This window comes from Oncorhynchus nerka, linkage group LG9b (assembly GCF_034236695.1).
Source record: "Oncorhynchus nerka isolate Pitt River linkage group LG9b, Oner_Uvic_2.0, whole genome shotgun sequence".
In the NCBI taxonomy this organism is placed as follows: Eukaryota; Metazoa; Chordata; class Actinopteri; order Salmoniformes; family Salmonidae; genus Oncorhynchus; species Oncorhynchus nerka.
Genome location: NC_088424.1, coordinates 33,435,760 through 33,447,956, shown reverse-complemented (window position 1 = coordinate 33,447,956; position 12,197 = coordinate 33,435,760). Strand labels below are relative to the sequence as shown.

The 12,197-nt window shown below is 45.2% G+C and overlaps 1 protein-coding gene across 1 annotated transcript in view; it reads right to left on the bottom strand.

Moving 5' to 3' along the window:
- Positions 1 to 11,759, bottom strand: part of LOC115114878 (cadherin-24-like) — a 127,442-nt gene extending 115,683 nt beyond the window's left edge. Inside the window, exon 1 of the mRNA XM_065013616.1 lies at positions 11,565 to 11,759. Coding sequence (XP_064869688.1) covers positions 11,565 to 11,759 — 195 coding nt within the window. The remainder of the gene's footprint in view (positions 1 to 11,564) is intronic.
- Between the last annotated feature and the right edge of the window lie 438 nt (positions 11,760 to 12,197).

Genomic DNA, 12,197 nt, shown 5'->3' with positions numbered 1-12,197 from the left:
CACCAGACAATGACTGTTACTTTTGATTTTGACCCCCCTTTGTTAAGGGACACATTATTCAATTTCTGTTAGTCACATGTCTGTGGAACTTGTTCAGTTTATGTCTCAGTTGTTGAATCTTGTTATGTTCATACAAATATTTACACGTTAAGTTTGCTGAAAATAAACGCAGCTGACAGTGAGAGGATGTTTCTTTTTTTGCTGAGTTTAGTAGTATAAATCCCCTTTGCACAGTCACCGCAGCTGGACAGTTTTCTCATGGCTTCTGGGAGGAAATATTGTAGGAATTCTCAACCGGTGTCGCTCATTCAGCCGACAGAAACATTCAACCGGTTTTCCCCATTAAGCAGCGGGGTCGGAGTCAGAGGCCGAGCCTTCTCTGGTCTCTCTTCCACCCGTTACAGGGTCTGAGACGCGGAAGTCTCCCACCATTAGCTCTGACAAATTGAAAACCCTAGTCATTGGCGACTCCAATACCCGCAGTATTAGACTTAAAACAAATCATCCAGCGATCATACACTGTTTACCTGGGGGCAGGGCTACCGACGTTAAGGCTAATCTGAAGACGGTGCTGGCTAAGGCTAAAACTGGCGAGTGTAGAGAGTATAGGGATATTGTTATCCACGTCGGCACCAATGATGTTGGATGAAACAGTCAGAACTCACCAAGCGCAACATAGCTTCAGCGTGTAAATCAGCTAGAAAGATGTGTCGGCATCGAGTAATTGTCTATGGCCCCCTCCCAGTTCGGGGGAGTGATGAGCTCTACAGCGGTCTCTCACAACTCAATCGCTGGTTGAAAACTGTTTTCTGTCCCTACCAAAAGATAAAATTTGTAGATAATCGGCCCTCTTTCTGGGACTCACCCACAAACAGGACCAAGCCTGGCCTGCTGAGGAGTGACGAACTCCATCCTAGCTGGAGGGGTCTCATATTATATACGAAAATAGACAGGCGTCTAAACTGAATTTACTGTGTTAAATGAGGCGGAGGTGTTGCTAACATCTACGATAGCAAATTTCAATAAAAAAAAAGGACTGCATTTTCGTCTTTTGAGCTTCTAGTCATGAACTCTATGCAGCCTACTCAATCACTTTTTATAGCTACTGTTTACAGACCTCCTAGGCCGTATACAGCGTCCTCACTGAGTTCCCTAAATTCCTATCGGACCTTGTCGTCATGGCAGATAATAATGTTTCCGGACCTACTCACTGCCACAGTCATACTCTGGACCTAGTTTTGTCCCGTGGAATAAATATTGTGGATCTAAATGTTGTTTCTCCTAATCCTGGACTATCGGACCACCGTTTTATTACGTTTGCAATCGCAACAAATAATCTGCTCAAACCCCAACCAAGGACCATCAAAAGCTGAGCTAAAAAATAAAAAATAAATCCTAAATACCACTCCAGACTCCCTCCACCTACCCAAGGATGTCAGAGTGCAAAAATCAGTTAACCACCTAACTGAGGAAAGAAATGTACCCTTGCGTAATACCCTAGATGCAGTCACACCCCTAAAAACAAAAAACACTTCTCATAAGAAACTAGCTCCCTGGTATACAGAAAATACTGAAGCAAGCTTCCAGAAAATTGGAACGGAAGTGGCGCCACACCAAACTAGAAGTCTTCCAATTAGCTTGGACGGTACCGTGCGGTATCAAAGAGCCCTCACTGCTGCTACACCAAACTAGAAGTCTTCCGACTAGCTTGGAAAGACAGTACCGTGCAGTATTGAAGAGCACTCACTGCTGCTACACCAAACTAGAAGTCTTCCGACTAGCTTGGAAAGACAGTACCGTGCAGTATTGAAGAGCCCTCACTGCTGCTCCATCATCCTATTTTTACAACTTAATTGAGGAGAATGAGAAAAATCCAACATTCATTTTTGATACTATCGCAAAGTTAACTAAAAAGCAGCATTCCCCAAGAGAGTATGTCTTTCACTTCAGCAGTTATAAATTCATGAACTTTTTTGAAAAATGATCATGATCATTAGAAAGCAAATTACATCTGTGTATTTCTCCAAATCTCAGTTGTCCTGATTCTGCACAACACTGCGAGGACCTAGTTTTTTAATACTATATCTCTTGACACATAGATGAAAATAGTCCCGGCCTCTAAACCTTATGAAGACTTACAGAAAACGTTTGACCTCTGTCATTGCCAACAAAGGGTATATAGCAAAGTATTGAGATAAACTTTTGTTATTGACCAAATACTTATTTTCCACCATAATTTGCAAATAAATTCATAAAAAATCCTACAATGTGATTTTCTGGATTTTTTTTTCTAATTTTGTCTGTCATAGTTGAAGTGTACCTATGATGAAAATTACAGGCCTCTCTCATCTTTTTATGTGGGAGAACCAACACAATTGGTGGCTGACTAAATACTTTTTTGCCCCACTGTATCAGTTTGTTGCTGTGGATGGTTTGTCCTCTGACAAATCAACTGTAAATTTCGGTGTTCCTCAAGGTTCCATATTAGGACAACTAGTGTTTTCACTATATATTTTACCTCTTGGGGATGTTATTCGAAAACATAATGTAAACTTTCACTGCTATGCGGATGACACACAGCTGTACATTTCAATGAAACATGGTGAAGCCCCAAAATTGCCCTCGCTAGAAGCATGTGTTTCAGACATAAGGAAGTGGATGGCTGCAAACTTTCTACTATTAAACTCGGACAAAACAGAGATGCTTGTTCTAGGTCCCAAGAAACAAAGAGATCTTCTGTTGAATCTGACAATTAATCTTAATGGTTGTACAGTCGTCTCAAATAAAACTGTGAAGGACCTCGGCGTTACTCTGGACCCTGATCTCTCTTTTGAAGAACATATCAAGACCATTTCGAGGACCGCTTTTTTCCATCTACGTAACATTGCAAAAATCAGAAACTTTCTGTCCAAAAATGATGCAGAAAAATTAATCCATGCTTTTGTCACTTCTAGGTTAGACTACTGCAATGCTCTATTTTCCGGCTACCCGGATAAAGCACTAAATAAACTTCAGTTAGTGCTAAATACGGCTGCTAGAATCCTGACTAGAACCAAAAAATGTGATCATATTACTCCAGTGCTAGCCTCTCTACACTGGCTTCCTTTCAAAGCAAGGGCTGATTTCAAGGTTTTACTGCTAACCTACAAAGCATTACATGGGCTTGCTCCTACCTATCTCTCTGATTTGGTCCTGCCGTACATACCTACACGTACGCTACGGTCACAAGACGCAGGCCTCCTAATTGTCCCTAGAATTTCTAAGCAAACAGCTGGAGAAAGGGCTTTCTCCTAGAGAGCTCCATTTTTATGGAATGGTCTGCCTACCCATTTGAGAGACGCAGACTTGGTCTCGACCTTTAAGTATTTATTGAAGACTCATCTCTTCAGTAGGTCCTATGATTGAGTGTAGTCTGGCCCAGGGGTGTGAAGGTGAACGGAAAGGCACTGGAGTGACAAACCGCCCTTGCTGTCTCTCCCTGGCCGGTTCTCCTCTCTCCACTGGGCCTCTTACCCTATTACGGTGTCTGAGTCACTGGCTTACTGGTGCTCTTCCATGCCGTCCCTAGGAGGGGTGCGTCACTTGATTTGGGTTCGTCCGGGTTGGCGTCCCCCTCGGGTTCATGCTGTGGGGGAGATCTTTGTGGGCTATACTCAGCCTTCTCTCAGGGTAGTTAGTTGGTGGTTTGAAGATATCCCTCTAATGGTGTTGGGGCTGTGCTTTGGCAAAGTGGGTGGGGTTATATCCTGCCTAATTGGCCCTGTCCGTGAGTATCGTCGGACAGGGCAACAGTGTCTCCCGACCCTTCCTGTCTCAGCCTCCAGAATTTATGCTGCAATAGTTTATGTGTCGGGGGGCTAGGATCAGTCTGTTATATCTGGAGTATTTCTCCTGTCTTATCCAGTGTCCTGTGTGAATTTAAGTATGCTCCCTCTAACTCTCTCTCTCTCTTTCTCTTTTCTCTCTTCTCCCGGAGGACCTGAGCCACAGGACCATGCCTCAGGACTACCTGGGCTGATGACTCCTTGTTGTCCCGAGTCCACCTGCTGTCCCCAGTCCACCTGCTGCTGCTCCAGTTTCAACTGTTCTGCCTGCGGCTATGGAACCCTGACCTGTTCACTGGACGTGTTACCTTGTCCCGGACCTGCTGTTTTCGACTCTCTCTCTCTACCGCACCTGCTGTCTCTGAATGATTGGCTATGAAAAGCCAATTGACATTTACTCCTGAGGTGCTGACCTGTTGCAACCTCTACAACCACTGTGATTATTATTATTTGACCCTGCCGGTCATCTATGAAAGTTTAAACATCTTGGCCATGTACTGTTATAATCTCCACCCAGCACAGCCAGAAGAGGACTGGCCACCCCTCAGAGCCTGGTTCCTCTCCACCGGCCACAGCCAGAAGAGGACTGGCCACCCCTCAGAGCCTGGTTCCTCTCTAGGTTTCTTCCTAGGTTCCCGCCTTTCTAGGGAGTTTTTCCTTGCCACCGTGCTTCTACATCTGCATTGCTTGGCTGTTTGGGGTTTTAGGCTGGGTTTCTGAATAGCATTTTGTGACATAGGCTGATGTATAAAGGGCTTTATAAATACATTTGATTGATTGAGAGGATGAACCATGAGCTGGGGAGGTTCCTGAGGAGCCACTGCAGGACCGGCAGGGAGAGTGGGCCCAATTCCTTCCCTGGGCGGAGGACGCCCAGAATTTGTTACGTCACTCCTCAACCGGGCTGACTCCCTTCCAGTGTATTCTGGGTCATCAGCCGGCCCTGGACCCCGGGCCAGACCGAAGCTCCTGCAGTTTCAGGCACACATAAGAAGTGTGGGGCGATGCCCATGTAAGACTCCAGCGTGCCATCCACCAACAGAAGGAGCAGGCGGATCGCCACCACAGGGAGGCTCCCGTGTTCCATCCTGGTGATCGCGTCTGGCTCCCCACCAGAAACTTCCCACTCCACCTGCCCTGCAAGAAGCTGAGCCCCGGGTTTGTGGGTCCGTTCAAGGTTCTCCGGAGGGTCAACGAGGTGACATATAGATTACAGCTCCCCAGTGACTACCGTATCTCATCTTCCTTTCATGTCTCCCTTCTCAGGCCGGTGGTTCCTGGTCCCCTGGCTGAGGCTGTCCCCCACAACACCCCTCCTCATCCCCTGGATGGCAAAGGTGGCCCGCCTATACGGTCAGATCCCTACTGGACTCCCGATATCGTGGGGGGCGGCTCCAATACGTAGTGGACTGGGAGGGTTACGGTCCAGAGGAGCGGTGTTGGGATCCGGTGGAGGACATTCTGGATCCCAAAATCATCTGGGATTTCCACCTTCGCAGACGGGCCCCTCCTCACCCTCGGGGCCATCCCCCTTGCCGGCGTCCCCCTGCGGCTGGAGTCGCACGTCTACTCCCTCTCCTCTCCTCTCTACTATCAGTATTCCATTTCACACGGTCTCTGTTAGAATCTGAAAGCCCCATTACAGAACATGTGATGACAACAGAAGTTACATTCATAATTATCACCAGGCTGAGATGCTGGCTCCATCAGTAGATAACATAGACATCCAGTACAGTGCTGGGCACAGACTGTCTTCCACCAGGGAACTTTGGTATTAACCATGTTTAATGTACAACAATCAATGTTTAGGGTTAGGGTTATTTATAGCGTCATAATCTGCGTGCGTGCGTGCGTGCGTGCGTGTGTGTGTGTGTGTGTGTGTGTGTGTGTGTGTGTGTGTGTGTGTGTGTGTGTGTGTGTGTGTGTGTGTGTGTGTGTGTGTGTGTGTGTGCGTGTGTGTCCATGTCTCTCTGTGTCTGTTGGCTAAGACCTTGAACTGCAGTGTACAAGCACTGGGAGTCTATATAGTATTCATCATGCTCCTCCATCTGAGTTCTCTCTATCCATAATCATGTCTCTAATAAGGAGAAGCAAAACATCATGTTCCCATTGATCTTCAGTGTGTTCCAGCTAAGCCTGTAGCCTGTAGCCTGTAGCATGTAGCCTGTAGCCTGTACTGGGCCAGAGACGGAAGATTAAAAATGCATAAGAGCATTAAGATGTACAAGAGCATTATCCATGTATGTACATCGCTGATACACTCTGATACAAATTACGCACACACACATACCCACACCCGTGCACACACACACACCAGTATGCACACAAACACAATTGGTGTTCTGGGAGGACTCCAAGTGTCAGCAATATCATATGGCGTGTGTGTGGTCTGGCTGTGTTCCCTCATAGAGCTCAATACAATCTGCAGGCATAAATACCTGCTCCCCAGTGCATGTTTGCACTAATGACTTACAATGCTGGCCATCTGTACCGGTGGACATTCAGCTCAGTTCATGCATCTTGTCCTTGCCCGTTCTGCATCAATTTGGGCCATTTTTCATCTATCATACACCATGTACCTATAAGGCCTGCCTGAATTGCCCAAATGAAGCATTTCCTAATAGTCAGTAGGCTACTTACAGACTTCTCTCTGTCGGAGAGGGCCCCATGCCTGGCTGTCTGTACAGCTGGATATGGAAGTGCCCAAATGAAGCATTTCCTAATAGTCAGTAGGCTACTTACAGACTTCTCTCTGTCGGAGAGGGCCCCATGCCTGGCTGTCTGTACAGCTGGATATGGAAGTGCCCAAATGAAGCATTTCCTAATAGTCAGTAGGCTACTTACAGACTTCTCTCTGTCGGAGAGGGCCCCATGCCTGGCTGTCTGTACAGCTGGATATAAAACGTGAAGCAATTTGGCCTAAGCGTTTATAAAATAGGATCTGCAGACAGTGAGACATTTCCTACAGAGCGGGGCTTTTTCCCCCATATATCCTTTTCTCGCAGTGCTGTTTGACAGCCCGCAGCACTCACACAGGATCATTACTATTCATTTACTCAGCAGACTGGCCACACTGGCTTAAACAGTAGCCATCTACACACAGCAGCGTATACAACACACTACTCTAAGGCTAAGTAGAGGGAGAGCTTGAGTATGCTCATGTCTAGTCAACGTGACCTAACCCACACATCCTCAGTAAGTCTCTGAAAACCAAAGGAGAAGGATGAATAAGGCTACACGACTGCTATAATGAATTATCAGAGTGAAGGGGGAGAAATATAGCAGCTGTTAGTGTTTTGAGGTGGTAAATATAATAGTGATAAATCTATGCTCGTAAGATGTAAATCACCCAGATTGCAATATCATTCTACCGGACCTACTGGAATGCTGGCCACGAGAGAGTGGACATTGACAGGTCCTGACCTGGAGTGAAATGAGATATAACTTTGACTACATTCATTCTCATGAAGATGTCAGTTCCCATTGGTGTGTGGATTGGTGCTAGTTATGACTGGTCCCAGGGGCCTGTATGGTTCAAGAGCTTTAGTTGAGCCTCAGTGCCTCATTGATTAATATAAGTGTTCATGGGGATTGGAAGGCACCAGAGTAGACTGGGCTGATGTAAATCAATTCCAATTGAAGATTTATTTCACATACACTACAAACCCGCAGCTCCTATTGACAATGAAATAGTACCACTGGTATATGTAAAGGGAATACAGGTTAGGGTTGAATTAGGACAGTTTAGTACAGGGGTCTCCAACTGTGTTCCTGGGGAGCTACAGTGCATTGGAAAGTACTCAGACCCTTTGACCTTTTCCACATTTTGTTACGTTACAGCCTTATTCTAAAATGGATTAAGAAGAGGTTGTCTACACACCATTCCTCATAATGACCCCATACAATTGTTTATTTTTGTCACGCCCTGGCCATAGAGAGGCTTTTATTCTCTATTTTGGTTAGGCCATGGTGTGACTAGGGTGAGCATTCTTGTTTCTTTATTTCTATGTTTTTTGTTTCTATGTTTTGGCCGGGTATGGTTCTCAATCAGCGATAGCTGTCTATTGTTGTCTCTGATTGGGAGTCATACTTAGGCAGCCTGTTTTTCCACCTTAGTTGTGGGTAGTTATCTTTGTTAGTGGCACTATAGCCCTCGTAAGCGTCACGGTCGGGTCGTTTCTTCTTCTTTGTTGAGGCACAGATCTGGGAAAGGGTACCAAAACATTCTGAAGCATTGAAGGTCCCCAAGTACACAGTGGCCTCCATCAATCTTAAGAAGAATTTGGAACCACCAAGACTCTTCAATGCCACCAAGACTCTTCCTAGAGCTGACCGCCCAGACAAACTTAACAATTGGGGGAGAAGAGCCTTTGTCAGGGAGGTGACCAAGAACCCGATGGTCACTCTGATAGAGTTTCAGAGTTCCTCTGTGGAGAAGGGAGAACCTTCCAGAAGTACAACCATCTCTGGTGCGCTCCATCAACCAGGCCTTTAAGGTAGAGTGGCCAGACGGAAGTCACTTCACAGTAAGGCACATAACAGCCCGCTTGGAGTTTGCCAATAGGCACCTAAAGGAATCTCAGACCATGAGAAACAATCTTCTCTGCTCTGCTGAAACTAAGATCGAACTCTTTGGCCTGAAAGCCAAGCGTCACATCTGGAGGAAACCTGGCACCATCCCTACGGTGAGGCATGGTGGTGGCATGCTGTAGGGATGTTTTTCAGCAGCAGGGACTGGGAGACTAATCAGGATCGAGGGAAAGATGAACATAGCAAAGTACTATGTTCATAGCAAAGTACTATGGTTGCTCCACTAAAAGTTTTGCGATTATGCTGTGGGATTTAGAGGTCATTTGTGGTTTAGTACGGTACCCTGCGTCACCACTTCATTGCGCCAGACCAGCGCAAGGAGGAGTTAGATCACTGATTATGCTTTTGGGTCCTACTGTGTCTCTAATTGACAATGAATGGGCGACATAAACTGATAATTATGCACGACTTCAGTATTACTTACTAAAACTGTTTCATTTTATTAGGGTTATTTTGCTCTTACTGTAGTACTGTAGCCCACTCCCGACCAGTCACATTGTACAGCCCCTGAGTGGCGCAACATTCTAAGACACTGCACAGCAGTGCAAGCTGTGTTGCTACAGATGCTGGTTCAATACCTGTGCCGGCCTCGACTGGGAGACCCATGAGATGATTGCAGGTTTTTGGTTTCTCTCCCTCTAAAAACAGAAATAAATCATTTTAAATAACAAACTGGCTATATTTACAAATTAGTAACAATGTCTCACCCATGTTCAAGAATGGCCTTTTTCTTGCTCATTTTACGTTATTTGAAAACAAAATTATTTGTTATTTTTTAAACAAAGCTATTATTATTTTTAGAATTATAGAAAAGCCCATTGGATATTCTCAGAGATATATTATTAACCCTGTTATTAGCAGGACAATATATATTGGTCATGGCTCCCGAGTGGCGCACAATGGGATTGCCTTGCAGTTTTCCAGCTGTATCCACTGAAAGTGTGTGAGGTACAAGGCACGAGGGCAGGGGGCACGGGGTGGGCCGCAGAGCCGCACACAGAAGACCAACCTAGCCCATGGGGAAGGGAGGACCAGGAAGGAGGGGGGGATTGTATTAATAATGACTAGGGAAATGTTCCCATTGTTCTGTTCTTAGTGCCAGTCTATACATTCAAACTAAAACAATGTAACTAATAATGGCATCTTTATGCTTTCATTAATAAAATAATGATAAAAATAATCTTTCAAAATGCTGATGTTTATTTAGTTATGGATCCATAATGAATTACTATGGGAATAAATTGAACTGAATTACAGAAATATCCTCCAATCCTCTATATGTAATTATTGGCTGAGAGTCACGTCATATTTTTTTATACACTGTAGGCCTACCGTAGGCGACATGAGTCTCACAAGTATTGAGTAATGTGCTGTTAAAATGGGTGTAGGTTTTATGTATTTAAAGAGCACATTGAAGTTAGAAGCAATAGCCTACAACTATTTTAGCACCATTTCGCACTGCTCTGAGACAAGCATGGGGACTGTTCTTGATAAATTAATGAGATTTTTATTTTCACTGAATCTCCATTTGGGTATTGGTTAGACTAAAATTGTAGAAATGTTATGCTCTTAGTGTAACCTTTATTTTACTGGGCAAGTCAAGAACAAAATCTTATTTACAAGGACAGCCAGCTCCTTCCTCCCCATTGGGGAATTGAACCCAGGTCTCCCACGTTCCTGCATGACACGGGGATACTTTAGCTAAATAGCACTATACTGTACTCCCGACCATCACATTGTACAGAGCCATATTTTCCGTTCCATCCTAACGGAGACGCAGAGGGTTTTTTCATATTTCTTGGAATAGAAACACCATAACATTAATGAAATTAATTAAGCAAGTACCAGTCAAAAGTTTGGACACACCTACTCATTCCAGGGTTTTTCTTTATTTTTACTATTTTCTACATTGTAGAATAATAGTGAAGACATCACAACAACGAAATAACAATTTTTTTAACCTTAATTTAACTAGGCAAGTCAGTTAAGAACAAATTTTTATTTTCAATGACGGCCTAGGAAGAGTAGGTTAATTGCCTTGTTCAGGGGCAAAACAACAAAATTTGACCTTGTCAGCTTGGAGATTCGATCTTGTAACCTTTCAGTTACAAGGCCAACGCTCTAACCACTAGTCTACCTGCCGCCCCATGTAATTAGTTAAGAACAAATTCTTATTTACAAGGACATCCTACTCCTTCCTCCAAGTGGTTGAATTGAACCCCCGTCTCCGACGTGCCTGCATTCTCTAGTACAGCCACTATTGAAAGGCTATCAAATGCTTCTCAAAGATGGCCACTGGTGGTCAAACTAGCACTAACAGCACTAATGGTACCTGTGGTTCATACTTAAATAACATGCCATAGAATTCTGCAACACCATGCAAGCTGTGCCGCAGTACGCTGCAACTTTTAAAGAATGAATCATCGTACAGAGAGATCTAATGGCAACCTGCTCCAGACCGCTCAGGACCTCAGACTGAGGGAGAACGTTCACATTCCAACAGGACACCGACCCTCAGCACACAGCCAAGACAACGCAGGAGTGGCATCGGGACAAGTCTCTGACTGTCCTTAAGTGGCCCAGCCAGAGCCCGGACTTGAACCCGATCTCACATCTCTGGAGAGACCTGAAAATAGCTTGCAGCAACGCTCCCCATCCAACCTGAAAGAGCTTGATAGGATCTGCAGAGAAGAATGGGGGAAACTCCCCAAATACAGGTGTGCCAAGCTCGTAACTTCATACCCAAAAAGTACTGAGTAAAGGGCCTGAATATTTACGTAAATGTGATATTGGAGGTTTTTCTTTTTAATACATTTGCAAAAAAAAATTTAAACCTGTTTTTGCTTTGTCGTTATGAGGTATTGTGTGTAGATTGATGAGAAAAATGTAATCAATTTTAGAATAAGGCTGTAACATAACAAAATGTGGAAAAAGTCAAGGAGTCTGAATACTTTCCCAATAGACTGTATACTGTTTATGGTGCAGTAAACCTGATTCAACTAATCATGGTCTTCCATCTTGACCAAGGTTACTTGGATCAGGTTTGCCAGTTGTAGGGTTCAGGGTTGGAGTTGAAAACCCCTGGTACAGAATAAGACACAAAAAATGCTTCATAGAACTACTGAACAAGTTAATATTGTTTCCTCTTACCCTTCCGATGAGCACAGGTTCCGGCCCACTGTACTCCTCAATTACAAAGAACTGGTTCCAGATCCAACTCCTTCTGCTGCGGGACCGAGTCCCCTCCCCCCCCGTCTGACCAGGCCCCTCTTCCTCCTCCTCATCTGACTCCGCCTCTTGGAACACCAGGCCCCAGCCATTACCGGGCTCGGACTCGACTGTCATCACCCCACTGGCTGCCTTGTCCTGGCTGACCCCCAGTATGGGTCTGGGCGGAGTTTGAGGACATGCGTGCTGTTAATTAACTCTGTAGCGCCAACTACAGGGTCTTGAGTGGCACTTGGACTCAGGATCTTGAGTCGTGGTCCGGCTGTGTGAAGAAGGCTCTCCTCGAAATCTTGAGTCCCCTTTCTCTGGGGCTGCAGGGTGAACACTGATGGATGGCCAGCATCTGTCTGAGAAGGGACGTTTGAGGGGAGATGCTTGGTCGTGGCTGGAGGGTCAGTCTGACTGTTGGTCACCTCCCTCTCAGTGTTGAGACTGACCTCATTCATAGGCAGTGACAGAGGGTGAGAGATGTGCTTGTTCATCCAGGTGTCTGTGCTATCTGAACCCCTCATCTCAGAGTTGTCCTTTCCCACACCAGAATCTGGAGTGGCTACA